At 47.6% G+C, this 25,301-nt stretch overlaps 9 protein-coding genes across 9 annotated transcripts; 4 read left to right on the top strand and 5 right to left on the bottom strand.

The window, feature by feature from the left end:
• Positions 1 to 719: 719 nt before the first annotated feature.
• Positions 720 to 1,773, bottom strand: K444DRAFT_547413 (aromatic compound dioxygenase; the record flags this gene model as incomplete). The annotated part of the gene is made up of 4 exons (XM_024876303.1): positions 720 to 911; positions 956 to 1,023; positions 1,080 to 1,441; positions 1,496 to 1,773. 4 exons carry the CDS (start codon positions 1,771 to 1,773, stop codon positions 720 to 722), a joined length of 900 nt encoding a protein of 299 aa, XP_024727284.1.
• Positions 1,774 to 3,928: 2,155 nt separating this feature from the next.
• Positions 3,929 to 4,337, bottom strand: K444DRAFT_710170 (uncharacterized protein; the record flags this gene model as incomplete). Its single annotated transcript, XM_024888214.1, has 1 exon — positions 3,929 to 4,337. A coding segment is annotated over exon 1 (398 nt), but the record flags the coding sequence as incomplete, so codon positions are not given.
• A 2,043-nt stretch (positions 4,338 to 6,380) lies between these two features.
• On the top strand, positions 6,381 to 7,378 carry K444DRAFT_603623 (3-oxoadipate enol-lactone hydrolase-like protein). The gene is made up of 2 exons (XM_024878780.1): positions 6,381 to 6,871; positions 6,928 to 7,378. Exons 1-2 carry the CDS (start codon positions 6,439 to 6,441, stop codon positions 7,296 to 7,298), a joined length of 804 nt encoding a protein of 267 aa, XP_024727282.1. The 5' UTR covers positions 6,381 to 6,438; the 3' UTR covers positions 7,299 to 7,378.
• Positions 7,379 to 7,545: 167 nt separating this feature from the next.
• Positions 7,546 to 9,213, bottom strand: K444DRAFT_621758 (uncharacterized protein). Its single transcript, XM_024881968.1, has one exon. It carries the CDS (start codon positions 9,200 to 9,202, stop codon positions 7,694 to 7,696), a length of 1,509 nt encoding a protein of 502 aa, XP_024727281.1. The 5' UTR covers positions 9,203 to 9,213; the 3' UTR covers positions 7,546 to 7,693.
• A 1,504-nt stretch (positions 9,214 to 10,717) lies between these two features.
• On the top strand, positions 10,718 to 12,177 carry K444DRAFT_267262 (uncharacterized protein). Its single transcript, XM_024871450.1, has 3 exons — positions 10,718 to 10,854; positions 10,903 to 11,969; positions 12,025 to 12,177. Exon 2 carries the CDS (start codon positions 10,955 to 10,957, stop codon positions 11,855 to 11,857), a length of 903 nt encoding a protein of 300 aa, XP_024727280.1. The 5' UTR covers positions 10,718 to 10,854; positions 10,903 to 10,954; the 3' UTR covers positions 11,858 to 11,969; positions 12,025 to 12,177.
• Positions 12,178 to 13,445: 1,268 nt separating this feature from the next.
• Positions 13,446 to 15,049, bottom strand: K444DRAFT_621755 (uncharacterized protein). Its single transcript, XM_024881967.1, has 5 exons — positions 14,176 to 15,049; positions 14,022 to 14,121; positions 13,818 to 13,973; positions 13,685 to 13,764; positions 13,446 to 13,621 (listed from the first exon to the last, which is right to left on the bottom strand). Exons 1-5 carry the CDS (start codon positions 14,603 to 14,605, stop codon positions 13,524 to 13,526), a joined length of 864 nt encoding a protein of 287 aa, XP_024727279.1. The 5' UTR covers positions 14,606 to 15,049; the 3' UTR covers positions 13,446 to 13,523.
• A 692-nt stretch (positions 15,050 to 15,741) lies between these two features.
• Positions 15,742 to 16,775, top strand: K444DRAFT_621753 (uncharacterized protein). The gene is made up of 3 exons (XM_024881966.1): positions 15,742 to 16,206; positions 16,259 to 16,526; positions 16,615 to 16,775. Exons 1-3 carry the CDS (start codon positions 16,177 to 16,179, stop codon positions 16,638 to 16,640), a joined length of 324 nt encoding a protein of 107 aa, XP_024727278.1. The 5' UTR covers positions 15,742 to 16,176; the 3' UTR covers positions 16,641 to 16,775.
• A 479-nt stretch (positions 16,776 to 17,254) lies between these two features.
• On the top strand, positions 17,255 to 21,354 carry K444DRAFT_575862 (uncharacterized protein). Its single transcript, XM_024877492.1, has 15 exons — positions 17,255 to 17,474; positions 17,530 to 17,603; positions 17,661 to 17,884; positions 17,934 to 18,075; positions 18,132 to 18,188; positions 18,266 to 18,745; positions 18,798 to 18,848; positions 18,902 to 18,934; positions 19,002 to 19,056; positions 19,111 to 19,309; positions 19,361 to 19,595; positions 19,649 to 20,072; positions 20,125 to 20,380; positions 20,436 to 20,695; positions 20,751 to 21,354. The coding sequence occupies exons 1-15, from the start codon at positions 17,428 to 17,430 to the stop codon at positions 21,217 to 21,219; spliced, it is 3,006 nt and encodes a 1,001-aa protein (XP_024727277.1). The 5' UTR covers positions 17,255 to 17,427; the 3' UTR covers positions 21,220 to 21,354.
• A 63-nt stretch (positions 21,355 to 21,417) lies between these two features.
• K444DRAFT_637747 (uncharacterized protein) lies at positions 21,418 to 23,284 on the bottom strand (the record flags this gene model as incomplete). The annotated part of the gene is made up of 6 exons (XM_024884167.1): positions 21,418 to 21,471; positions 21,524 to 21,983; positions 22,029 to 22,491; positions 22,546 to 22,977; positions 23,035 to 23,107; positions 23,165 to 23,284. 6 exons carry the CDS (start codon positions 23,282 to 23,284, stop codon positions 21,418 to 21,420), a joined length of 1,602 nt encoding a protein of 533 aa, XP_024727276.1.
• Between the last annotated feature and the right edge of the window lie 2,017 nt (positions 23,285 to 25,301).

Below are 25,301 nucleotides of genomic sequence, written 5' to 3'. Positions count from 1 at the left end.
GGCAAACTGCTTGGGAGTTAGGCCTGGGTGTAACCAACGAACTCATCAGAGGCATGCCCGGGCACGAGCAAATGGAAGTGAGAAACAAAAGACTTGGCGATGAAGTGAACGCGGTCGTTCCACCATACCCTCTACGGAGAGACCCTCGATATCCCTTGACTGGATACGATATCGCCAAATCGGAGTACTACGACAGGAATGATCTTTCCAACGGTACATAGCATCTGCTTCTACTCCAGGAACAGGCTCAAGACCAACGCGCGCGCCACTCCTTGACGTTAACCTTTGAGGAGTGACAATTGGCTTAAGGACAAAACACGGAATAGGGAATGACTTCTGGTTCTTGGTCATGTAATAATTAGGAAATGAAGCAGTGAAGACCAATTTCATAATACTCAATCACACAAAAGGCAACAGATAGTCCAGCTTCGGAATATTACATGTTGCATGATACTGTGAAGTGCGCCAAGTAGGCGAGTCGCCGACAAATGAAGTAAAAGAATGCAAAAGGAATGTTAAATGCCCCTATGAGATTACGTGACATCAACCAATCATCGTACACTCGTACAGGAAACACACTCGATCACACCAAGGAATCCGAGATCTTTCAGCAGTCACAAGTCATTGATACTGAGTATATTTGAGGAACCAAGATCCACCTCATACCTCAGATATCAGACATGTATATCCACTCGACATTACGCTCTTTGCCATACTTTTCAATGAGACTCTCCTTGAGGAGCAAGAAGAACTGGGTACTCGAGTTCCAACGTTGCTTTCGGGTTGCCCTTCAGCGGTGTGAAGTCCACAATAAGGGAGTCTTTGACAGCGAAGACCGAGTCATTTTCAAGATATGGATCTCTACGATCGAAGATCTGAGTAGTGACTGGTTTGTACCCCTCTCGTTGCACCTATTGAAGTTAGCTGGCGTCCAACTTAGATCCGGGTGATTTACAATCAAATGGATATGGGCAGGTCGAAAGGGATGCCTATTCAACAACTGCAGCAGCTTCCCAGCAGGGCCTAGAATCTTGTCAATGCCATCCCTCAATGCAAACAATCTGGAGTTATGTCCGTACCATCGAAAGGGACAGGGTAGGGTGTGGGCCTCAAGCAGTAAAAGCCATAATGTCCATTGTCATCCGTCTTGAATTTGCCACGGAGATTATGTTCAACCTGATCGTTGTCCTGCTGCTCGTACAACCCATTCGTAGACGCTTGCCACACATCGATCCAAGCACCGGCTACTGGTTTTTTCGTGACCGAGTCAAGCACCTTGCCATGCATGTACGTGATTTCACCGTCATCGACACCATGTACGATTGTGGATTCGTTCTCGAGTATAGGAGCATCGTGCCGGAAGAAGGGGCCGAGAATGGCACTTGCAGTTGCTGCGTCCGTTGTCTCTGCCGCTCTTTTAAATGTGATTTCGTCGACGAGCCTGGGGGAGGTCAGCCATCCTGCTCTCGACTAAAGTGGGTGCGCCTCAACTCACGACTCAAGCCCGATGACATCGCACATGAGCTGGCCCTCATTCCTCTTATTGTCACTCATCTTCCCTGCCCAATTGATCATCTCCACCCCCGCCATCCACTCGTCAATCGTAAGCTCGTTCTCCCTGGCAAAGTCATGGATATGTCTGATCAGACTACCCATGACTTGCCGCATCCGTGGGGCCGTCTTTGGGCCCATAGCCTCGATGACATGCTGTGTGAAAGTCGGATCGAATCTCGAGTCAGCCGCCACATTAGCACTGCCGTTCGTCGTGGCCATCTTGTCCTTCTGTATAGATAGTTTGACAATTGATTGAGAGGATATGGTACTGTCAATTAGCTGTTAACAGAGTTTGTTCTGGCGGTTAGGAGATGGTCTTCGGCCTTCCCACGAGGTTGTCCATTACCCGATATGTCTTTTTGGAATGCTGTCATACTTGGAAGCTTTCCGGCGTCATCTCAGCAAGCTTCCGAGTGGCCCAATTACTCTGGGCGTTGAAACCAGGGGAACCTGGACAATTGTTCGCGGCTGCCGCTTGGAAGGAAGTGTCATCTTGCTTGCCGACGTGTGTGGCCTGGGTGGTTGGACAATTGCTGATATTCGTGGTGAGGAGTGCGGAAGGGGCCATCGCGCGACCCCTGCACTTGCCGCTCGGCTGTTTGGGGATGCGGGTGCGGGGTTGCGGATATGGCCCCAAATCAAATCCTACTCGCCGCTTCATATGGCGAGCTCGTGTAAAATTAATTTATAGCACAATACCACGCCTCTAAATTAAAAAATAACGTGTAGTATACTTGTGTAATAGAGTTAGAGCATTCAATATACAAGCTTCTATAAAGGTCCGATATGTGGTTGCGTTTTTATTTAATAAAATAGGCTCAACAACCTGTGTCGGAGTTGCTGTGGGGTATGTCAGAGTTGTAGTGGCATCAGCCTGTTCAATAAATATCAACACAAAGCCCCACTTCAACCTAATCACGTGCAAGCCCCTTTTCTCCGTCTCGCTAATTCCCTGCGACTCTCCATCCCCCCACCCCCCTCTGTCTCCCAATTCTCTGAATCAAAACAACCTTTAGCCCAGATCCGGCCACAGCAGCATCCCTTCCCCAAGGCGTCCCCGTTCCTTTTTCTCAACTGAAACCTCTCATCTCCTCTTGGCATCTAAATTTCTCCCACGCAGACCCAACTTAGCCGAGACTCTCCAAGCCAATAACAATGTCACCCCTCTCACACATGCGTCAAAAGCATGCACTCAACTCAGGAGTACACACAACAAGATTGTTTTACGTACATCTTTGCTTCGATAGATTAGATTTTCCAGAAACATGGGCATGATTTTTGGTGCCTGCTTTTGCTTGAAAAGGGAGATGAAAATGATCGGAAATGGCCGCGAAGTCTCGGCGCACTGACAAGAACCGACTTGAATCAAACTCACCAGTCAATCAGCAATTTGCGGCTCTGAAGAAGGCCAGCAGTATTCTCGGCGGAATAGTCGCTCAGGTCATTACTATATCAATCTATACACCAGCCTCTGGTGTTGAGCTGGGAAAACAAAGGGCGGATCGGAATACACATGAAGACAAAATCTTTCAAATCTTATTTAAACAGAAAAATCGTAACATCTAACCCCAGACTCTGCCACCTCTTGCATGTCTTCTTGACTAAATTAAACTGAACTCCGGTCTGATGCACTGTTAGACTTTCGCCTTGGCCATTGTCATCGGAATAAAGGTAGTACATGTCGAGCCTGCGTTCATGGTTAGCGATTTATTTAATTGAGATGAGGGGAAAGGAGTTTACCTAGAGGGGCCTCCACAGAATTCAGAGCCACTGCTCGAGCACAACATCTTGCAATCGCCGACGGTTGTATTGGCAGATCCAGCAGACAACGTGGTGCCACAGTAACCTAAACTGATGTCTGGTATGATCAACCATTAATTTTTAATTCACTCACATTCGCGAGCATACTCGACACCGAAATGGAGAGATCCACCAGTCTGTCCAGCGAAGAACGTCTGGAAAGCCTCAACAGTCATCGTATTGCTAGCAAATCTTGGTCCCGTCAACGCACGCTGGGTGGCGTCCTTGTCACTGGTAGCCTCCTACTTGGGGAACGTGGGCAGGTGGTGGTGGAGGAGGAACATAGACAATGCTCTTGTAGACGTTGAGTCGATTGTTCATTCCACAGAGTTCCGAAGGATTGCCAGCACAGGAGGAAGTACAATCGGTTTCTAACGCCTTCGGAGAGGTGTTGGGAGTGTCTCTGCAGTAATATTCGCTGCTGTATTCAGCGCCGAAGAAGTTATAACCGGCGCGGTTCTGAGCGCACATTTCGAGAGTCATTTCAGGGTCAACTTTGATGTTCTTGGTCAAGCTTCGGACAGGGTTGACACCGGTGTTGTCATAGTAACATCCGATAGACGTAACTGAGCCAATGGCCGCTGGCTCAAGAGGGTTAAGGGTTGAGCCGGGTGTTGAAGAGCTGGTCTTGGTTGTAGACGCTGAGGTGGTCGAGAGAGTGCTTACGGAGGCCAAGGGGGGAGGGGAAACACTACTTGAAGTTGAAGTTGAAGTTTTTGTGCGGGAAAATGAGCTGGAAGAGGGCGACTTTGTGCTGGAAATTGAGCCTGAAAAGGACGACTTCGTGTTTGTTACAGTAGAGAGTGTGCTCAAAACTTTCGTCGACGATGTTGAGGAACGAACAGATGACGAAATTGAGGATGAGAATACACCAGATGCAGTGCTTGTCAACAAGAGATCGATGAAACCACCATTGGACCAGAAGCTAAGCAGAGACGAGGTACTTCCTGCCGTATGAGGAGTAAATGCCATTGTGATAGTTGTCGATGCGCCCGCTGCTAAGCTTGAACCAACAGCCGGGGAACCCGTTGCTGCATAGTATGTACCGATGTTTCTGGAGGCTGCAACAGTGATATTCGTGTATGTCATCGGAGCAATGAGCGGGTTTTGGAAAGCAAAGCCGGTGAAAGTTACAACAGATTTTCCGTGTTTGTAAGGGTGACTATTTTCGTCGAGGCTTGCGTGGCTGAGCCCATTACAATCCCACCGAAGTCAACCGTCTGTCCGTTGGCAGCGAGGTATCCTGCGGCGGCAATCACTGTATTGCTAAGGAGAAGTGCATAGACGGTGTTAGGGGCAATTCCAACGGTATAGGCAAGATTGAACAGAGAGGCTATATTTCCGGGCGCAACCTGAGTCTTTTAGTAATCCCGAGCGTACGCCAACGCAACTGGAGTCAAAGCCATTGTAACCGGGAAGGTGAATGTGGCTCCAGATGCAACTGCTGTTGGCAGCGACGAGTTCAGGCAAGACCATATGGCTAGGTTAGAGGTACAGTACTTCATGGTGATAGCTGTGCCTGCTTTGCAAGTGATCGTAAGCGGTGATGAGGCACCAACAGTCCCGGAACCGAATGCAGCCGGATTGGGCGTACAAGTCAGAGAAGGTGTGACTGCGGGACCCCTACTACCAACAAAGGCAATACTGGATTTGGCGTAGAAGACCAAAACGGAAATATTGAGCTCCGAGTCAGACGGCTGAAGCCCGCGGTTAAGGATTCATGCACAAAACGGAGGCACCTTGCATCTGCAGGAATATAGTGCAAAAGCCACTTGCGGCCAGGCCCCCTTATCATGCCATTGGGCGCTACATGTGGCATGATCCAGAGAGCATTGGCAAGAGGCACCCCAGGAGGGAAAAAGGAGCCGCATGCTATGCTGCCAAATACCAAAACGCCATTGACGACGGGAGGTCACCACTAGGTAGGATCTTGGATTAGCGACGGTTGATCACAGCGACGTCCTTTCTTTGGCACTCCTGGCCATGCGATCCTCATATCCTAAGGCACAGACCTAGGGTGGCCAATATTGGAGACCTCAAGCCTTTTGCAATGGTTTGGATGGATTGACGGCTTTGTACGAAGATTGCGGCATAAGTGACGGGATTATCTTCATTTATTATCAATTTGGTCAGCTGATTTAGCCCCCCTAAACGTTCATTAATTAAGCGAAATACCCTTCAGGGGGCAAGTGAGACCTTACAGGGCTATTTAGTGGACTGCATATAATTATGCCCTGTAATCCCGTCACTTTACGCCACAATCTTCGTAATTGCAATGAAACCACTGGTTGGCTGTCAGCTATCACGATCTACTACTACTCTCCCCCCCCCTAAATAAATGTAACAGTGGGTCCAAGTGCAGGGGTTTTTTGGTATGGCAACTGGACCGTGCCAGGCTGGTTTTGCGGGGACCCACTGTTACATTTAATTAGGGGGGGGGGGGAGAGTATGGTAGAATGATGGGATTTGCGCTGCATCGTGGGCGGGCTGCTCGCCTGAGGGCAAGTACCGACCAATTCTTTAACTCTCCGATGACATCTCCGTGCTTGGAGGAGATGGTTCTTGCTTCTTCTGCTTCTCCTTCTGGAAAAGTTAATGCTGAGCAGTCAGGAGCGTTAAGGCCGCGATCTGATAGACGAGATGGGAGGATATTTTCCAGGCGAAAGGGTGGAGATGTTGTAGATTAATAGGTTCGAGGTCGTGTAACTGTGAATCTATGGAGTCAGGAGAAGCATTCAATAACAGGGATGAACCACCCCTGCCTCTGCCTCAGCGAAGCTTAAGGTAACCTCTTAGGACGATCACGTGTCAATACTCACGTGTTTCAGCTTCCTCTGTTGGCAATTGGCCAATCGTCGGAGGTGTGTATATCTGAGGAAGTAAAGATATACCTCTTCCTCAAAACCTCAAGCCAGGACGGTTGGCATTGTTCTCATGCAGATATACGGCCTCGTGACATCATTGATCTTCGCAGACGGAAAAGCGGAGCATCTCCAACGTCGTTCTTTCTATAGCCACGGAGAGAACCTAGATAAGACAAGTCTCCCCTCTGTTTTTCCTCGTAATTGATAGGAATCTTCGGAAATGCCTTCAGTGGGAGTTAATGGAAAATCGCTCTTCTACACCATCGACCAGAATGACGGCTCCCCTGCCAAGACCACAGCTCTCCTCATCCACGGCCTAGGATCCAGTTCTTGTTTCTACAAAACCATCACACCTTCTCTGATATCTACAGCCCGGTGCATTTCCCTCGATACTCCCGGCTCGGGACTCTCCGAGCTGGGTACGGCAGAGCAAACCATTTCCAGCATCGCCAGAGACGCAATGGCGGTTCTCGATTCGCTCCAAGTTCAAGAGAAAGTCGTGGTAGTCGGCCACTCTATGGGCGGGATCGTGGTAAGCTATATTGCTGCTGAGTATCCGGATCGAGTGAAAGGCGTCGTGCTGGTTGGGCCTGTCAATCCAGACCCAGCTTTGGCGGGCGTCTTTGGCAAGAGAATTGAAGTTGTTGTGAAGGGTTCGTATCTTTTCCATCACCAATGAAGAGAGAATGTAATAATGAGAACGAAATAGATGGACTCGAAACCCTTGCAAACATCATTCCCACAGGAGCAACAGGATCGAAAGCTGGTCCCCTCCAGCACGCTTTCATCAGATCATTGATTCTCGGAACATCCTCGGAAGGCTACATATCTCTATGCAGCGTGATTGCAAAGACCTCCAAGCCAGAATATAGCAACATCAAAGTTCCTTTACTCATTCTTGTTGGCTCCGAGGACAAGACTGCACCTCTTGCCGGCTCTGAGGCAATCTTGACTGCCTGCGGAACATCAAAGGACAAGAAACAGCTCGAGGTATTAAATGGCGTTGGGCATTGGCATTGCGTTGAAGCGCCAGATGATGTGGTGAAGCATCTTGAAACATTTTTTAAAAGCCTCGCATAAATATCTTCCAAAGCAAATTCATTGCCCCTTCCTTTGCCTCTCTAAGCGCAAATTCAGAATCAAAAGAAACTCGATGTTCTGCTTAAGCCCCGTGTCCGAGACCTGTCTTTCGTACACGTCTCCTTATCTCATGGCTATTTATATAGGGATGGCATGGTATCATATTCATAGGCGGTGCCCGGCGGCGAGGGTGAAAATGACCAGATACACAAGGTGAAGCCAAGATCATGTATGATCTTAAAAGGAGAGATGAATGCTTCATTACAGTGAAAATATCTGCTGTTAGCTATCTTGACTCACGACTGTGGTTAAACCCCTGGCAGAGACGGTTAAATATCAAGCTTTTGGTACTTGGAAAAGAAGTCTGATCGATGGTTCCATTTAAACGGAGGTGGCTATCTTTCCGCGTCATAGAACTCCACTGGATCTTCGTCCTGTTCCAGGGGCAGCTTGATATCTTCGATATCCCCTCCTTCTCTCGCGATCCTGTCAAAGAGCTTCTTTGCTCGCTCTTGCTCCTCTTTATGCTTCTTCTTCCCACGCTCATGGTCGCCGACCCGTTGGCTGAATAAAAACCTACGCTCCATGTTCTTGTCAGCGCTTCTCAATCGTCGGCTTCTCTCGAGGCCTTCTCCCTCATTATCTTCGTTTGTCTCATCCGGAGGCGGTGCTGGAACACTCAGATGGCCAATATAAAGTGCGATCATTCCTCGAAGTCGAAGCAAGTTGTGGCTGTCAGAATATGGAGGAGTTGTCATCAGGTCGTCCAGTCTGGCAGCGATCTTCTCTGAAGCCGTCAGAGCCGTCTTCCGAATCTCGTCTCTCTCTGTCCACCTTCTCTCCGCCCTCCGTCTCATCCGGCGAGATTTCCTCCTCTGCTCTGCGGCAAATGCAGCATCCATACCAAATTCCTCGTCCTCTGCATCCTTTGCATCCTCTTCAGATTCTTCGCTCTGACTCTCACTTCTCTCTCCACCCTCATCCTCCTCTGCCTCCCTAGTAATCCTCCTCAACTCCTCATTCTGCTCAAACTGAATCCCATAAACCTCACAGCCGACCAACACAGGCCAAAAGTCCAACGCGCTCACACTCCCGTCAAACTGCCTCTTATACGGATGCTGCAGAATCAACCTCTCATAATAATCCCTCGCCTTCTCCAGACCCTCCCTACTGCCCCACATCTGTTCCCCTCCCCCTTCCTCTCCCTCGCCCTCACTCTCCTCATCATAAGAGTACTTACCCCTCCTCTCCAGACTCCGAATCAGCAATTCAGCCCCAATACCCCAATACCCACTGCCCCTCAAATCCACCCCCCGTCCCCCAACCTGCGCCCGAATCAACATCGCCCACGCACGACTCGCTCTGCTTATGTCGCCCTCCAGTAAACACCGCTGTAATATAGTCATTAGGACACTGAGATGCTGTAATCGTAATCTTGGTCCTCTCTCTGCTCTCTTTTCTTTTATCCCCTCCTCCCCGTTGTCCGCTCCGATCTTCCTGACCTCTCCGCCTTCGCCATCCACTCCCTCTCCATGTTGCAAAATGTGCGATTTCTCTTTAACCTTTCCCTTCCAATCCTGCTTCCCCTCCGCTGCCCTCGCGGGCCCTAAACCTCGATGCGGCCACCCCTTCACCCCCGGAATCTCCTCATCAAGCCTCAGTCCCGCAACCTTATACTGTGCTATCTCATTCGGCGTAAGACTCAGCGGGTTTGTGGATGCTGGGAGCTCGTTGTCGTGGTCGTGGTCGTGGTCGTCTTCGGACAAGGATGGACCGGGCGAAGGTGAGGGGCGGCGTTTGCGCTTGCGGATTGGGAGGGAGGTTTGGAGGGGGACACGTGTGTTTGTGGGTTGGAAGTGTGAGGTCGTTGAGGAGGGGGCGAGGGGAAGGGCGAAGAGTGGCATTTTGGGGTTTGTGGTGGTTGTTGACAGACGGAGAGGTTGAGATGAAGAATAGGGAGGCTGAGTCGTAGCCTTGCAGCTGAATATTTGCATCACGTGAGACTGTTATCCCCCCCCCCCCTTCACTTTTATTTATTTAATATTAACATTCGAGGAGGCAAGTTTAGTAATAACTTATAATAGAGAAAACCCTATATATAGCCTTTAACTTTTTTATATAATAATTAAATCTCTTGTTACGTTGTAATTAATTATTTGTTTAATTATAAAAGTAAAAAAATCCTTTCAGTATATTAATAGAGAATTACCAATAAATAAAGTATAGCTAGTTTACTTTAAAGTTTAATACCAGAACTGTGACGGCGGGATCAATGCAATGGTCGGGGCTCAGAGTTCCGAGAATCTCGTGTGTTGAAAATACGAAGCTAGAGAGTAAAGGAGAAGGGAATGCTTCGACCTTTAGTAGTGTTTTGTCAGTCTCTAGCTCACTTGCCCCGTTTTAGGCACGTTTCCTCTCGTGTGATATTTGCGGCAGATCATGCACTTATGCCAGCCGTCACAAGAACTAATTAAGTAGCCTTATTAGCCTTAAATGCTTCTAAATGGCTTCAAAAAACAATTCACTAATAAATTCTATTATACACATTAAATAGAGATATAAAATATAAGCTTTAAAGCTCGAAGTTAATAAGAATTAAAATAAACATTACTTAAAATACACTAGTCCCGACTTGGTCTTCATAGCAGTGCCAACCAGGTCCCAGAGGTTTTTCTTGATTGTTTTCATGATTTCAATTATCTTTAAAAGATCAGAATTAGTTGTGTGAGAAAATTTGCGTATTGAATGCAAATGGAATGGAGGGGATATGGTTAATATCTCAACAAAGAGAATGGACCCTTATATATATTTTTGGGGCAACCGCACAAAGCTGTAAGCAGGGTATCCTATCTCCAGTCTGTATATGTTCATTACCATTGCCACCGAGAAGAAGTGGGCCCAGCAAGTTCCAAAATGATTTGTTTCAATTGAAACTGCTCCGCCTTGACTACGAAGTAGAGGCAGGCGTTCACTAGCTAACTGTGACGGCTAGCGTAAGGGTGTAAGGCACGTAATAGCAGGGTGATGCACAAGTAGTCAAGGTAAGTAAGCTGCGGAGTGACGCTTGCAAGTGTAACTGATTCCAAGAATTGATTCCAACAAGAGACTAATCGATGCCCCTTCCAAAGCTAGGAGCGTCTCCCTATATATTCCCTAGTGCTTAGCCAGGCATGCGAAGCCCTTTACTTAATTAGGAAATCCCATGCGATCCATACGATTCCGATCGCAAGCTGTACCCAAAATAGGAAACTAGATCCACGACATCTGACACCTGTCCATGCGCCATCACGTGTGCCCATCACAAAGGGCATGATCTGCCAAGGACAGGATATCGGAAACAGGCACAAAACGAAGCTAAGCCGGAATTGCTTGGACGGAATAATACTAAAGGTCGAGGCATCCTCCCTACTTTGTTCCATAGCTTAGTATTTTCCAATACATGAGATTCTTTGAACTTTGAGCCTTCGACCATTGCATTGATCCCGCCGTCACACTAACCGCCAAGCCAACCTCCCAAACCATAATTACACGACAACAGCACTACGAAACCAAAAAAGTAAGTCCATATTCGTGATCATTGACCTCACTATAGTAATCCTGGAAGTTTTTAGAATTTTCTAAGCATTTTGAGAAAATCTCAAATTTTGGATTAGTAAATGCTTTTAGTCATCCGGGCAATTTATTCTTGGTGCTCTAATCGAAAAGATCCTGAATTCCAAAGATACCATTTGGAATACCATCGAACACCTTTAGCAACACCCGCGATGCAAGATTTGAAGGTCCTTCACTTATATGTTGATGATACGGGCTTGGAAAGCTACTATCACGTCCTTGTTGATAGCAAATATTTCAAATACATCTCTATCGATTCGGGTGTTTACGATGTCGAAGATCTAGCCTTTCCTCAAGCTCTGGTCTCCAAGCTACCGAACCTCCCGTCAGGTGAATGGAACCTTGGCCATATCGCTAAAAGTGAGGATGACATCTCCCCTCACTTCGCTTGGACGATCCAGAGAACCTTCTCCAGTATCCAGCACACTTGGCACTTGGTATATGTTGACTATCTCTCACATACCATGGTTAAAATTCTATTACCCAACGTCTATGAAGTAACCACACCCAGATTCCATGTCCCAGTCATCGTCAAGTTCGCTCGATTCCCATGGGAGATAGACTACTACGATCAGGAAACGCAAGCTTACTCGTGGATTGAAGGGCACGATATCGGACCCAAGTTCCTCGGGCATGTAACCGAGGGCGAGAGGGTGATCGGTTTCCTACTTCAGAAAGTGTATGGACGTCATGCTGGACATACTGATTTGCAGCTTTGTCGCACTGCGGTATCAAATCTACACGGCCTTGGAATCCACCACGGAGATTTGAATAAACACAATTTTCTGGTGCAGCCGTCTCGCGCATATCTGATCGATTTCGAATCCTCTAGAAAGGTTGATGATCAACAGGCGTTGATTTCAGAGCTGGAAAGCCTGGAAGGGAATATTTGCAGTGACTCGAGAAGAGGAGGGAACTACACCGACTTCCCGCAGCCCCAGAGCTAGAAGTATCACAGCTACAAATCAGTACGGAACGTTCCAAAAGTGGTACAAAGATCTTCTGGCCGGTCTGGCCGTCAAAGAAAATGGCTCAACACTGCCCCAAGTTCCCACTGCAGTCAGTATATTTGAAACTCATACTCCCATCTTACTTGTTCTGATCAGACCCTTAGTGTATACTGTCACACCTGCGTCATCGGCTTCTCACCCTCCTTCCTCCACTTCTCCTTCACCCAACCTACGAAAACGTGCACACAGCCCATTTAGGAAACTGGTCTCGCCCTCGCACATGGGTTGGATATCACGGCCTTTATAGACAACACGCTGCGGCATAGAAATTTAAATTGAGGGCTAGAAAAGACTAAACGGGTCGGGATTAAGTACTAGGTTAGACTGTGTCAAGGCCTGAAGAGGCTTGTGCGGATAATATGGGTATATATTGGTATATTAGTAAGGAATGATAGTGCCCTAAAGGCGGGGAAGAAGCTATATATATATCTGTAGTGGCCTGTGCGCAGCACGTGACAGACTGCTAGGCAGATGGGAGATATCCATACATTTTACCGTGTCCGAAAGCCGCCATTGCACAGATGTGCTTCTTATATGAACCCAGTCGATTTGTCACGGCCTGGACAAGCTGTGGAAGTGGAATGTATGTGTTTTGGTGTAAATATGTAAGAAATGATGGTGTCCTAAGGGCGGTGAAGAAGCTATATATATCCCTGTACGTAGCACGTGACACGATTCCCCCTCTGAATTTCCCTCGTGAGCAAAATCAAGCATTTGTCTTTTGTCCACTATGGACAATATTATCTTTCACTAATCCCCATTAGCCTCAGCAAGCCAAGCTCCTCGTTCGAGTCGTTCACCTGTGTATATCCGGCTTCAGTTGTGTCTGGACAATCTATTACATCTATTTCCGTGCCCCAAACCGCCTTATAGTTCAATTAGTAGAACGAGATTTCGAAAGATGATATGCTTAAATACCGCGATATAAGCGATCCGCCCCCGTTAAAGACACTTCTCAGACCAGTGTTACAGAAACAATACTATTTATGACAATTGCATAAACAAGGCAGTATTTGACATGGAATTAGGCTTCAAAATATAAGGGTAAAGCTAATATAAATTGAGATATCTAAAGTACAAGAAGTGCAGTTGTGACGGCTGGCATAACTGCATGATCTGCCGGGAATAGGAATTAGGAAACAGGCCTGAAACAGGGAACTAAGCCAGAGGTATGGGTAAAGCACTACTAAACGTCGAGGCATTCCTCCCTTCTTTGTTCTCTAGCTTAGTATTTTCAATGCATGAGATTCATTGAACTTTGAGCCTTCGACCGTTGCATTGATCCCGCCGTCACATATATCATCAGGGCCTCCTATTTAGAGGAGGCTTCCCTGGACCTCACAGGAGGGACAGAGATTAGTTCTGTACTGAATTTGACACTGTGGCTTCACAACTCACTAATTCATTCTATTGTCTTATTCCCTACTAACAAACCCCTCATAATTAAGTTCAATTAAATCCTTACTTTTTATCTTTATCAAACTTTATTAATAAGTTTCCTTATTAATACTTAAGGTTATTAATAGCGCACTATATAAGTATTATAGAACCGAGTTCCTAGCTAACTAATAGGAGTAATAGGTAGAAGTCTTAAAATTAGTCTTTATTCTTTTGTAATTACTATTGATCGTGTTTCGACCGACTCTCGTGGGGCTGCGTTCTTGGGTGCAAGAGGATTCACAAATGAGACGTGTGGGCAGACTGGTATGAGACCGTTAGTTCTGTGCTAAGTCGTTCTCGAAGAAGAATGAATTTGAGACTTACATCTCGCATGTGGACCATCTTTTGTATCGTACATGGTAAATATAAATGGTTCAGAAGGAGTTTGCTTGTTGAGCCAGAACCTGAGTCCAAGATTAGCAAGAGTACGCGTAGTCGTCGTCCTTTTAGTCCATACCACTTGTGGTTTGGATTGTGAGTGAGGTAGTATACTTCTCCAAACCTTCCTGGCGCAACTCGATCTGCTGGAACCAAGTCTTCTGGGTCTACCGACCGACTATCGCAGAGGGCTAGGGGTCGATCTTCAAGGACTGGCACCAGCGGCCTCCAAGTGCTTGCCGGAGTTAAGTCAGCGTATTCAGTCTTCGTGGGTTCTTCTTACTTGATAATCCTGAAGCGGTATCCTGGTTTGAGGAAGAGTGACCTTTCTTCGTCTGTCAAGTAACGATTGATGACCTCCGGACCAGAATCATAAGTAATATCTGGGCCTTGCTTCAGCATATCATCACACGATCTTTGAAAAGAGGATGACGTACCATTGTGAACACCACGAGCAGGTCCTTCTGTGTGTAAAGGATCGGCTAAATCCATCTGGTTTCGTTGAAAGGGCACATTCCTCCGAAGGATGGAGTCGTAAGATTTCACAAAGGCGGCGTCCAGGGTATCCTTTAAGAGCTGATCTGCCTCTGCGCGATATTGTGCGACATCGTCGGGCTTTTGGAAGCTGGAGAAGCGGCTATGATGAGAAACAACTTCGAATCCGCAGTCGTTGATTTTGAAGGCGTGCTTTAGGTCTCGGATATCTCGAATATGGACGTCGGAATGGTCTTCGAATTCCAAGTTGTCGACTCGCTCCACGTCCGGGTCGAAGCCATCATGGGGAGGGAGAAAGCACCAATATGGTTTTTCGGATTCGTAGAGTGCGAGCTTTTGAAGGTACTCGAGGGTTCCCGTCACATCAGGCATGAGGTCTTCTTGTCAATCAATGTTGGGTAGGAGGAGGGCAGTTGTATTGAGTGCCGATTGACTTTGGCGGGGAAGACTGGGTAGAGTAGGGTGAGATTGAGGGTACCCTTTCTTGGCAGTCAAGGTTGGGTAGGTCGTAGGAAGGAGTAAGTAGTAGTATTGGAGTTATGAATGGAGTCCAAAGTAAGGTTCGATAGGTAGGGAGGGAATGAGGGAGGGAGGTATGGCGAAGTAACAGAGAAAGCCTGGTCGCAAATAGCAAATATTTGAGGTGCAGGAGGTCGGTGTCGGCACTGTGGAGCAGACAGACACCGATTGGCTCGTCTACCTACCTAGATCGTAAGCGGGAGATAAGCTGTACTGCTCTGCTGGACCTCGGTGTTGCTGTTACTGTTGCCGTTGCAGTAGGCAGACTGGCTGGCTGATTGCGGCTACATATTTCACGCAGCGCTCTACGGAGGGAGTGGAGTGAGAGGAATGGAGGGCCGACTCCACCTAAATCGACTGAAATCCGCCTAATCCTATTTGATCTAGCCTAACAGGGTAATGCCTTCCCGTATATCCCTCATAACTTGTTCCTCACCAAAACTTGCTCCCTTATAACTTCATTTTTAGAACAACGATTAGGGTTAGGGGGTTAGGGTTAGGGGGAGACTTCCAGGAGTTAGTGCCTTTAGGTACGCTATCACAACTGGAGGGGGTTCCTCCAGACCTCCGGAGGATTTGGGATACCTTTGGGCTGTTTGTGCCTTGGGGTTGAGGTGTTTATGTGTAGAGCGCTGCCTTGTTGGGTTAGTTCAAGTAGGATTAGGCGGATTTCAAGTTGATTTACCATAGTAGGTAGAGTCGGAGGGGCAGGGGCAAGGGCTGGCTCGCTGGGCGCATTCTCTTATCAGTACTCTTAACCCTGCCAGTCCTGACCCTGAGAATCTAGGCTACAGATTAATGCGTATGGCCACAACGAGTAGCGAGTAAGGCTTTTCTCACCAGAATAGTTCCCGCGCACGGTGCAAGGCAGACTCCATCAATCCTCCATCGCCTGATACCCGCTCCCCGTTACTGGCTCGTCAGAGAAGGACGCACTCTCACACGATTTTATCATCAATATACGGTGTAGTCCCCGAATATCCATTCTGACACCACCTACCGGGTGATTGCATAAAGTCGAAAGGAACCGAACAACGCGCTGCTGGTTATCTCTGCCATGTCCCCCCCGGCTCTCAGGAGCATTCCCTACCTCGCCGAGTTCGCAGCCGGCGATCCACAATAGTTGTCGTCGCTGAGAAGGAAAGTACTTTAGGACAACCAAGAACCGTTTGGAGAGCGTTTGGGCACCGGATTGCCTGCCCCGGATATATTCGCTCGTCATCTCCTATCTTCCCTCCCCTGGTAGGTGTGGTGAGATCTTGAGCGCATTGTTGTATAGCCCAGAACCGACCGAGTCAATTGTGATTGCTAACAATTCATCCAGCACTACCTCCTCCTCCTCCTCCTCCTCCTCCCACCCCCAGAAGCGATCCCAATCCGTTAGCCCCCAACACCTACGCACTACCCCTAAACATCAGAGAAAGATGGAGGCCTCTATTCCAGACAATAAGAAGGTGAATATCCGCCGCCAATCTTCAATCTCTGGCAGACAGCTAACTGAACCAGGGCGAGAGCGGGTGCCAAAGCCAGAGCCAGAGCCAGAGCCAGAGCGCGTGCTCTCGATCCTCCTCCCCCGAATCCGACGCCGAGTCAACAAAGTCCGATGTCGAGCTCCCACCCGCGGTCCACCAGTTCTTCCAGTCGGTGAGTCCTGCGGGCTTTCCAACCACAAAGGGCCCGAAGAAGGCGCAGCCATGGAAATCGCGCTGGAATGGTCCTCAGGAACCAAAAGATGGACAGCTGATTGTCGCATGCCCAAGAATATGCACCTACGGTATGTCAATACCGCACAAAGAGCGTCGGAAGCTGTCTACATATCCTTCAAGTATACCTATATCTGACATTGTATTTCTCTGTGCTAGGTAGCGGCAATTTGGGAGGATACTGAGACTACGTTTGGTCACGTGGGCTCATTTTGCGATTGGGAATAGGCCTCATTCCGATGGGTTTGCCATTGGGGTTGGAAGATTATTGCGATACGTTCATTTCTAGAAGTAGAGATCGATCGATCGATCATTCCCTCTTCCATTTTGGATTTACGATAGACTTTCTTTACATAAAAACAAAAAAAAAAACAAAAAAAAGTCCATCCATCCAGTGTCTGGGTGCGATGTTACAAACAAGAGCCTCTCCCCCTCCATCCTACGCAATGCTTGGATCCTCCACCAGGTTCTCATCCCGCGGAGAACGCGTGCACAATCCTGAGTGGATAACTGATGCTACCTGGGGGTGGGAAGAATCACTCTCTCAGACCAAGGGGTAGATGATTCGCTGTTGCCTGCCTCGACACTCTTGTATGGACTCTGACCTGCAGCCGCATTGAGTGGGGAGGGCGTGAGGGATGGGGGAGATAGCTGTAGGTCGCCCAAGTGGGCTGCGCGGGGATGCAGAGTCAGGCCCGATTGCAGCGCCCAAAATTCCCCTCCTGCCTTAGAGAGCCTAAATACAGCCCTACAGCCTGCCAGCCCTTCTTTCCTTCTTCTCCCCAAAATCCATTCCCCTCACTTTCTCCGAAGTGCGGATCTCCCAAGCCAGACCTTGTTTGCGCTCCTCCAAGCGCACTGTAGTCTAGCTCGATATCCCAAGTTATTGCTCTTCTCCTGCGAGTATTTCTTTCAATAGCTGCTATTTGTATAACACGCTCTGCGTAGCTCGAGCCTCGTTATCTTATCAAGATGGAGCGCCGGACGTACACTGAGGACGAACATGATGTGGATTTCAAGTACGTACTTTCTCCCTCTCGACTATTCTGGGAATGGCCTGTTTACTTTGGGTAGTGACACGAGCGAGTTTGCCGCCAAAAGATGGAAAGATGCTACCATTGCGATTAAATCAACAGTGTCAGGAGCCGGTAAGTGCAGTCCACAGTCTTGGTTCTAGAGTGTGTATTCTGAGACTAGTTGAACAGACTACGAAAAGGCTTCTTTACCAAGAGACTGGCAAACCCTTCACACCTATATCCGAGACCAGAGCTTGGATCTAAAAGCTGCCCCAATCACCAGACGGCTCTTGAATCACCTTCTTCCGTTTCCCAGAACTATGAATACTCTCCTTGGAATATTTACTCGATCGATTATTCCATATGAAGCCGATTTCAGACTACTCTGGGGATTGCTTGAGCTCAATATCAAGGTGCTTCCTATCCTCTCCCATGAGTTGGTCCTTGATTAATGGTAGATAGTTGTCGTTGGTATCAACTCCAAAGCTTAACAGAACTGTATCGTGGATGAAGAGATTGCGCAGTGTTTTGGAGCTATTCAACCGATGTTTAGATGTTTGCGAGGACATGAACGAAGCTCGATTGTCTATGGCGGATGTTCTAGGTATGATCCTATATCCCCTTTCTCTCTGAATTGTCATGCTAACTCCCAAACTTTAGAATATCTGCTTCAGCTATTTGCCGAGTCTAGCAGACATCTTCGGCAATGCCCAACTGGTATGAATTGTTCCTCTATAAACATCCCCGAAAGTCAAAAATTCACTTGCGTTGCCGACTAACCCAGAACATTGCAGATGCGGAAGCGGCAAGGGCTGCAAAAGATCTTGATATAAGAGTCAACGAAAACCTATCGGACATGGATGCCACGGTTAAGCATCTTAATGATGTTACCTCATACTCGAAAGCAAATACTCAACGACAGGTCCAGAATCTGGCGAACCGCCATGCTCCTCATGTCATCCCAGAAGAATATGCCACATTCCCCATCAGAATGATACCAAGAGAAAGAAATGAAGACTTCTATGGCCGCAAGGAAGAATTGGACCGCGTAAATAACTATCTGGACTACTCTTCAAACAATCCCCCTCTGCGAACCTATTCGATCTATGGACGACGTGGAGTCGGAAAGACCAACATTGCACTGGAGTATGCATACAAAAACCCTGCGAACTTTGATGCTATCTTTTGGGTCCAATGTGAAACCTCACTGTCGCTTCGCCAAAGTTTCACTGATATGGCTGTTAACTTGAACCTGCCGGGTGCGGATAGAAATGGTTAGCTTCAATGGAATTCACAAAAGTCCTGGTTATGCTCACAAGACATTAGGACATGACGAGGAGAATCAATTGGCCGTGTTAAAGTGGTTGAAGATCACTAGTATGCTTGATTGGACCTCCTTCTAGGGGAGATAATACTAACTTCACTTGCAGAGAAAAAGTGGCTTCTTATTTTCGATAATGCTGGTGAGTCTGCTCCACGAGGAGATCGACCCCTCCCTATTTCCTGACGAAGGCTGACATGCTTCGACAGAACGAGAGTCCATTCTCAGGGGCTACTGGCCGCTTGGTGCGAATGGTGCCATTCTGTAAGTTGAACCTGCCATCAGGTAAAGAAGACATGTTCTTATGTGTTCATCTAGCATTACCTCCCGAAAGTATTACAACTTCATGAATGATGCATCACGCAAGGGCGACACAGTCAAACCTTTCAATGATAGACAAGGTTGGGATCTGCTTATGAAGTTGCTAGGTCCTGAGTGGCAAGATCTAGACAGAAGAGGGTTGATCCAAGGCACCGAAGAGTCAGCCGCGAAGGAACTCTTGATGAATTTAGGAGGGGTAAGTACGAAGATACTAAGGAGTATGAAATGAAGCTAATTTCAATACCAGCTCGCACTCGCAATTCAACAAGCAGCTCAGCTCATCAAAAAGCCAAACATTGCTGGCACAACAATTGCGGGTTGTTTAGAGACATTCAAGGAAATCAAGCGATCCCTTCCACCTAGACAGACTGCAGATCGCTCCGACATTATCCATTCGCTGGATTCGTTGTGGGACATGACATTCAAGCATTTGAGCCGCAATGCTCGAGATATGCTGAGTGTGCTCTCACTGTTTTCACCTGGTATATTATTTACTCTCCCAAGCTAAGACAATGCATGTGACTGACTTTGCGAGACCGTATACTTATCGATCTCTTCCTGCCAAAGAATCAACGAGCTCTCGATGGAAAGCTGAACTTCTGCAAGCAGCACCCCAATCTTGTAGATGAGAAAGCCCACGCACTATCCAGTGTCATTACTATCCCACCACTTCTTCGTGCCGCAATCGACGAGTTGGTAGATTTCAAGTTGATCACCGAAGAAGGCAGAGAATTACGCGCGCATCGTGTGGTACAAGAGGCCATGAATTATCTCTCCTACCGAGATTTACAGGAGTACTTTGACAGCGCAAGTTCTCTTGTTTATGAAGCATTTCCAAAGCAAGTAGCAGGTGATTATTTGTCCACCCAATGGAGCGCATGTCAGACATATATCTCTCATGGAGCACATATGAGTTTACAATTCTCTACCTATCGACGTGCTTCCTCGAAGTTGAAAGGGTAACCATCAAACCCCCCTCCGAAAATAACAATACTAATACCAAAATTTTAGATCAAAATGGTTTATCAAACTTTTGGCAAATTGTGCATGGTATTTATATGAGACTGGCAATTACGATATCTGTTTACGTATGGTCGAGACAGGCCAGCTGGCTTGTGGTAATAACACGGAAACCATGCAGTATGCAGTATTTTGTAACATTGCGGGATTGACGTACTATGAGTTGAACAAGCTTGGAGATTGCAGGAGAAATCTTGAAGTATTCTACCACTTGCAAGAGAAGCATTTGGGAAGAGACGATTTGGACGTGAGCCATTCTCTATGCAGGATCCAGACCTCCCACAATGCTAACAGTTCCTTAGCGATCTATTTCGCTCCATAACATGGGACTTTTGGAGGCATCGTCTGACAATCTGATCGACTCCATGGATTATTTCACAAAAGCAATCCATATTCGACTCAATGCCGGTGATGCAGCTTCGAATCTTCTTGCAAATTCATATCTCTGCAAGTCTCGCGTCCACTTCTACAGGAAGGAATACGATGAGGCTTTCAGCTTGCTTGCAAAATCCGAGGCACTGTACTTCCGAACTGCTGGAGACAATGCGCATTTCATGGCTCAGTAAGAAGATTCCCACCTCTACACAATATTAAATCCAAACTGACTGACGACGAAGCGTTCATTACGCTTATGGCAATATTGAGTTAGATCAAAAGCGTTGGGCATCTGCGAAACGGTCGTACGAGCAATGCCTCAAAGTCTCGCTGCTCAATTCTGCCGTCCATCCATTAACAGCATCAGCGTACTACTCACTTGGCTGTGTTGAGTTCGAGCAGGGTAATGTAGATAATGCGAAAGGCCAGCTGGAGAAGGCGATGGCCATTGCCACACTCCGAAGTCCCCACAGGGATGACGGGTATATCGCGCGAATTTTATGGAAATTGTCCAAGGTATTGGAAAGCGATGTTGTTGGTGCATACCACCAACAAGCAAACGACATGCGCATCAGAGCTGAAGTGGCCAGGCGGGTTCTCACCGGAAATGGAGAGGGAGGCATCGTCATTGCACTCGACGAGAATGGAGATCCAGATAATCAGGAGGATGAGGACTCTTACGATGCCTTGATTCCCGGCTACTTTAGATGATTTGACATTTCTTTGGGTCATATTTGGATTTTTCTTCTTTATTATTTTGAGGTCATATATCGTCAAGCGGGTACTCTCAACTACACAGAATGAAATATCACATTTGAAATGTATCCCGAATGAAATTTGACGTCGAACACCTACTCCTGGCTCCGCGCTAAACTGATGTTGACTGCTGCTGCAATGAAAACCATCGAATTATCGACCTGGTGGAGGTACTGTGAAAATCAGTTGAACTAGTTGGAGGACTGTCTGAGAGAAAGTCAGTAAGTAGGCATGGAATTCTCACAGATACGATGCGTACTTGGATGATTGAAAATAGAAGAGCAAGGCAGCCAAGAATGACGAACGCCCATAACATCCACCAATTCCATTTGTTCGCTTGGTCGTGCCACAGTTGTCTCAGATTGTTGGGCCGATGATCATTCACATATTCTTGGATCTTCAGAAGACGCTTCCCAAGGTATGGGAAGTCTTCGGAAGGACTATAGCGCTCAGCGGTGTCCTCTGCTTGGATCTCATCATATATCGGCCATGCCTTCTCGCTCTCCCAATTCTCACCACAAATGATAGCAAGAAGGGGATCGGAAAGCTCTGCCAGTGCTGGCGCCCAGAGGTGTGCACGGCGCTTGAAATCCTCTGCTGATCCTGGGCCCTGGCCGAAGATGAGCCGGTAGGAGAGAAGGACTTCCTTATAGTACTCCCTCGCCCCATCGTGTTCAGACGTTGGCAGATTGTTGTAGCTCATGGAGTCAGCAAAGATCCTGCGTGGTCAGTAGATATTCCGTGATGCATAGCGGGGTGCTCACGGCGCGAATGTTGACTTCTCTCGGCAGCAACACATCATTAAGCAGATGGAAGGGAACCGGAAGAGCTTGAGCACCTTCCCTGATCGATCGAATTCCAGATGAAGACTTAAGCAGTCGACCCACTCGATATTGATGTCTACGACTCTGCATAGGTTCCGGTAATTCAATCTCGAGACCTCGATCGAAACGTCCGGCATAAGCGGAGCAAAGCCTGGACCTGGGGAATATTGGCCACCGAAAATGGACCGTTGGCAATGTGGGATAATCGTGCCAAATCGCCGCAGAAGCAAGGCCACGTTCTCGTCTTTGTAATCCAGAGTCTCTTTATAGCTTTTATATGTCTTAGACCTGGTGATAAGCCGTCTCCGCTCAGGAGTACCGCTGGTTCGGGAACTCTGTGTCTGGCGCGTGCTGATTTGAAACTTGTCGGCGGCGGGATTAAGTTCCGGAGAGTAAAGCATGCCTAGAAATTGGTCAGATTAATTCATCCCTCATTGCGATGTTGAGGCCCACTCACTGATCATTCCAAGCGCGGTAAAGACCATCTGATTTGCTGGGTTCCGCTCATAGTCAGAATCCTCGGGTTCAGCTGTTTCAATCAGAACTCCACTATTGTAGAGCTCATCAACAATCTGTACCAAAGCCCGGTCATCACGACGAAATTCTTCCACCATCGCAGCAAGGACTTGGAAGGTGATGGACAGCTCATCAGCGCTCGGTTTCAGACCTGTGGTGTCGACACCCTTCAACACCCGGCGGAACAATGGGATCCACGCTTCTTTGATCTGGGACTCCAAGAAGCCGACCTGCCATTGACATGCAGCCTCCACAATTTCAGACCCAGTCCCACTTCCCATGAGAGCCGCAATGTACTCATCTCGCGCCGCCGAGGCGACTCTCTCGCCAGATAGCGAGGGCTTTGCCGCGGGTGGCGGCTGCCTCGGGGTCCCTATAAAACATCCTCGATCGGCGGTTGAACAGCTTCCAGATAGTTGGGAGGACTTACATCGCGCGATCCACTGAACAGACCAGTGTGATCTGATACTAGCAGCACTTGTGCTCAGTCCGGTTTGTACTCTCTAAGCTAAAGTTTCAGCGTTATTGTTGAATTAACATCTGAGCGGCTCTATCTATACCCCAGAGAAGAAGCTATTGCCGCGGGTGAAACGTGTGCGGACAGGAGCAAGAATTTGAGCCTCGAAATCGGTTGTATTTCCGATACCTTGCAACTCTATATCTGGCTGAGTTACATCCATATCACAGCAAGAACCCATTCAACGCATAGAGAAGTCAATATATTGTTCTAAAGTGAGGGTGGCCGGCCTTTTGAGGTCTCAGGCCGGTTCCCCCTCACCATGCACATCCTCAAGATAAAGGCGTGAAGGAATTATGAGGCGTACACAACGACGATGAATGGAGGGCTAGATGTAAGGGCTGGCTTATCGAAGCTCAGCAGTGGAAAGTTGGCGAGGAGGTGTGTCATCCCCCACTGTCGGCTCAAGGCTGAGCATCGGTTATCGTTATAGCACCGAACATCACGCCCAAGAGATATGAGCAAAGTGCAACTATTCTGTGGCGGAGCATGTCGTGGCTTTGTGCAGGTGGTTTGTGAAGGCTTTAGGGTCGTGGTTAGTTTCTTAGGCAACAGGGTAGCGAATCTCTGCCGCTTCTTTCGTCTCGATAAGCTCTCATTTGAAAGTCTGACTTCTCAATGAATAGTGTTTGAGAAGTACGAGGCTCAAATGGAATCTGTTACGGCAATTTTGGGTGCGAGACCGGTGAGAAATAGAGGTGGGAGGTTGGCTGGTTATATGTTCGGCGGTGGTTCTGTGTTAGTCTGAGCGAGCTGTCCTGAGGGCGGTTGAAGTGCTGAGGGCTGCGTGGGGGTCAACACAAGGCTTGCGATGCAAGCATCTCGAGCATCCTACCGGTGACACTTTAGGCAGAGAATCTGACTTTTCTATTGGACAGGTGTCCACTTAGTGATCTACTTTGGGATCTTGTTTGGGCTTCTTGAGCATGGTCGTCAAAACTTGACGAAAATGATACTATCCCCCCTAAACACTTATCCCTTCGTCTGGCGAGACATAGTCCACGCTAGCAAGGGGCCTGGCACAGGACGAAAAGGCAATGAATGACTAACCAAAGCTACGACTTTCCAGTCTGAGCCAGGCCCCCTTGCTAGCGTGGACTATGTCTCGCCAGACGAAGGTATGAAATTTTAACTTCTTTAATTTAAAGAGCTATTACTAATCCAAAGTCTATAAAAAGTTTATATTTAAATAGCGCTTAATTAGCGCTATAACAAATGAAACAAGTATTAAATTATATTGATTCCTTATAAAATTGAATTAAATTATAGAAATAGCCAAAGTTTTGGTGTTCCTGTCCGAGCGCCTCTACTTTAGGTTAGTTCGGCCCCCAATCGACACCCGGGAGGGAGGGGGGTGGGGTCGTTTTACATTTTCCCGAATTAAGCTTATCGGATCTGAAACCTTACGTTCGATCCATCTGTCCCGAGACATATCGCCAGAAGATCCAACTCAGAACCACTCTCGACTTTGACCAAGATATTTTGTGTGACGTGGTTTCTAGTTACTGGAATCAAGGACAACGCCTCTACCGTAGAAACAATTCCCACCACCTTCACAGGTATGAAGTCTGCAGAGTGCCTCACTTTCAGTGGCGAGGTAGTCAAAACCCTTGTTAGACAAGAGGCCAACACTAATACAGGACTCCAAGGGACGCACATCGCTTCATTTTGCAGTTGAACGTGGTCTAAGAAGGCGGTTTGAAGTCTTCTGGTGCTACTAGGCAAAAATACCATTGACGTGCAAGATGAGTATGCACAGAGGGCGCTTCACTTTGCTGCTGGAGGAAAACACGCCGGGGGAGGTATATGAAAATTAGAAAATTGCTAAAGGACACGGAGGCCGACCTCACACTAAAGGATCGCGCAGGACGGACCGCATCGTGATATGTACATTAGAGCCACGACCCGTGGCTGGTGTTCTGGGAGCAGAATCAGCTGTATTAGGTGTGTATGTAAACGTCTAAAGAGAGAAGAGAGCAGGGAGCTCGAGCTAAGTACAGGGTGCCACGCTAGGGCCAGGTCATGTGACGCTAATATTATAACATCCCCCCTTTAATAGTAAGAGTTCTCCGAACTCGAGCAAACTAAGTAGCTAGCCCGTAAATCCTTCTTATAAGTAATTATATTTTATAAAATAAGAAATTAGATATCTAGTATATTATAGTCTCTAAATAAGATTT

The sequence above is a fragment of the Hyaloscypha bicolor genome (genome assembly GCF_002865645.1).
Source record: "Hyaloscypha bicolor E unplaced genomic scaffold K444scaffold_183, whole genome shotgun sequence".
Classification (NCBI taxonomy): Eukaryota; Fungi; Ascomycota; class Leotiomycetes; order Helotiales; family Hyaloscyphaceae; genus Hyaloscypha; species Hyaloscypha bicolor.
The sequence above is the reverse complement of the archived record's forward strand: the minus strand, read 5'-3'. Positions and strand labels throughout refer to the sequence as shown.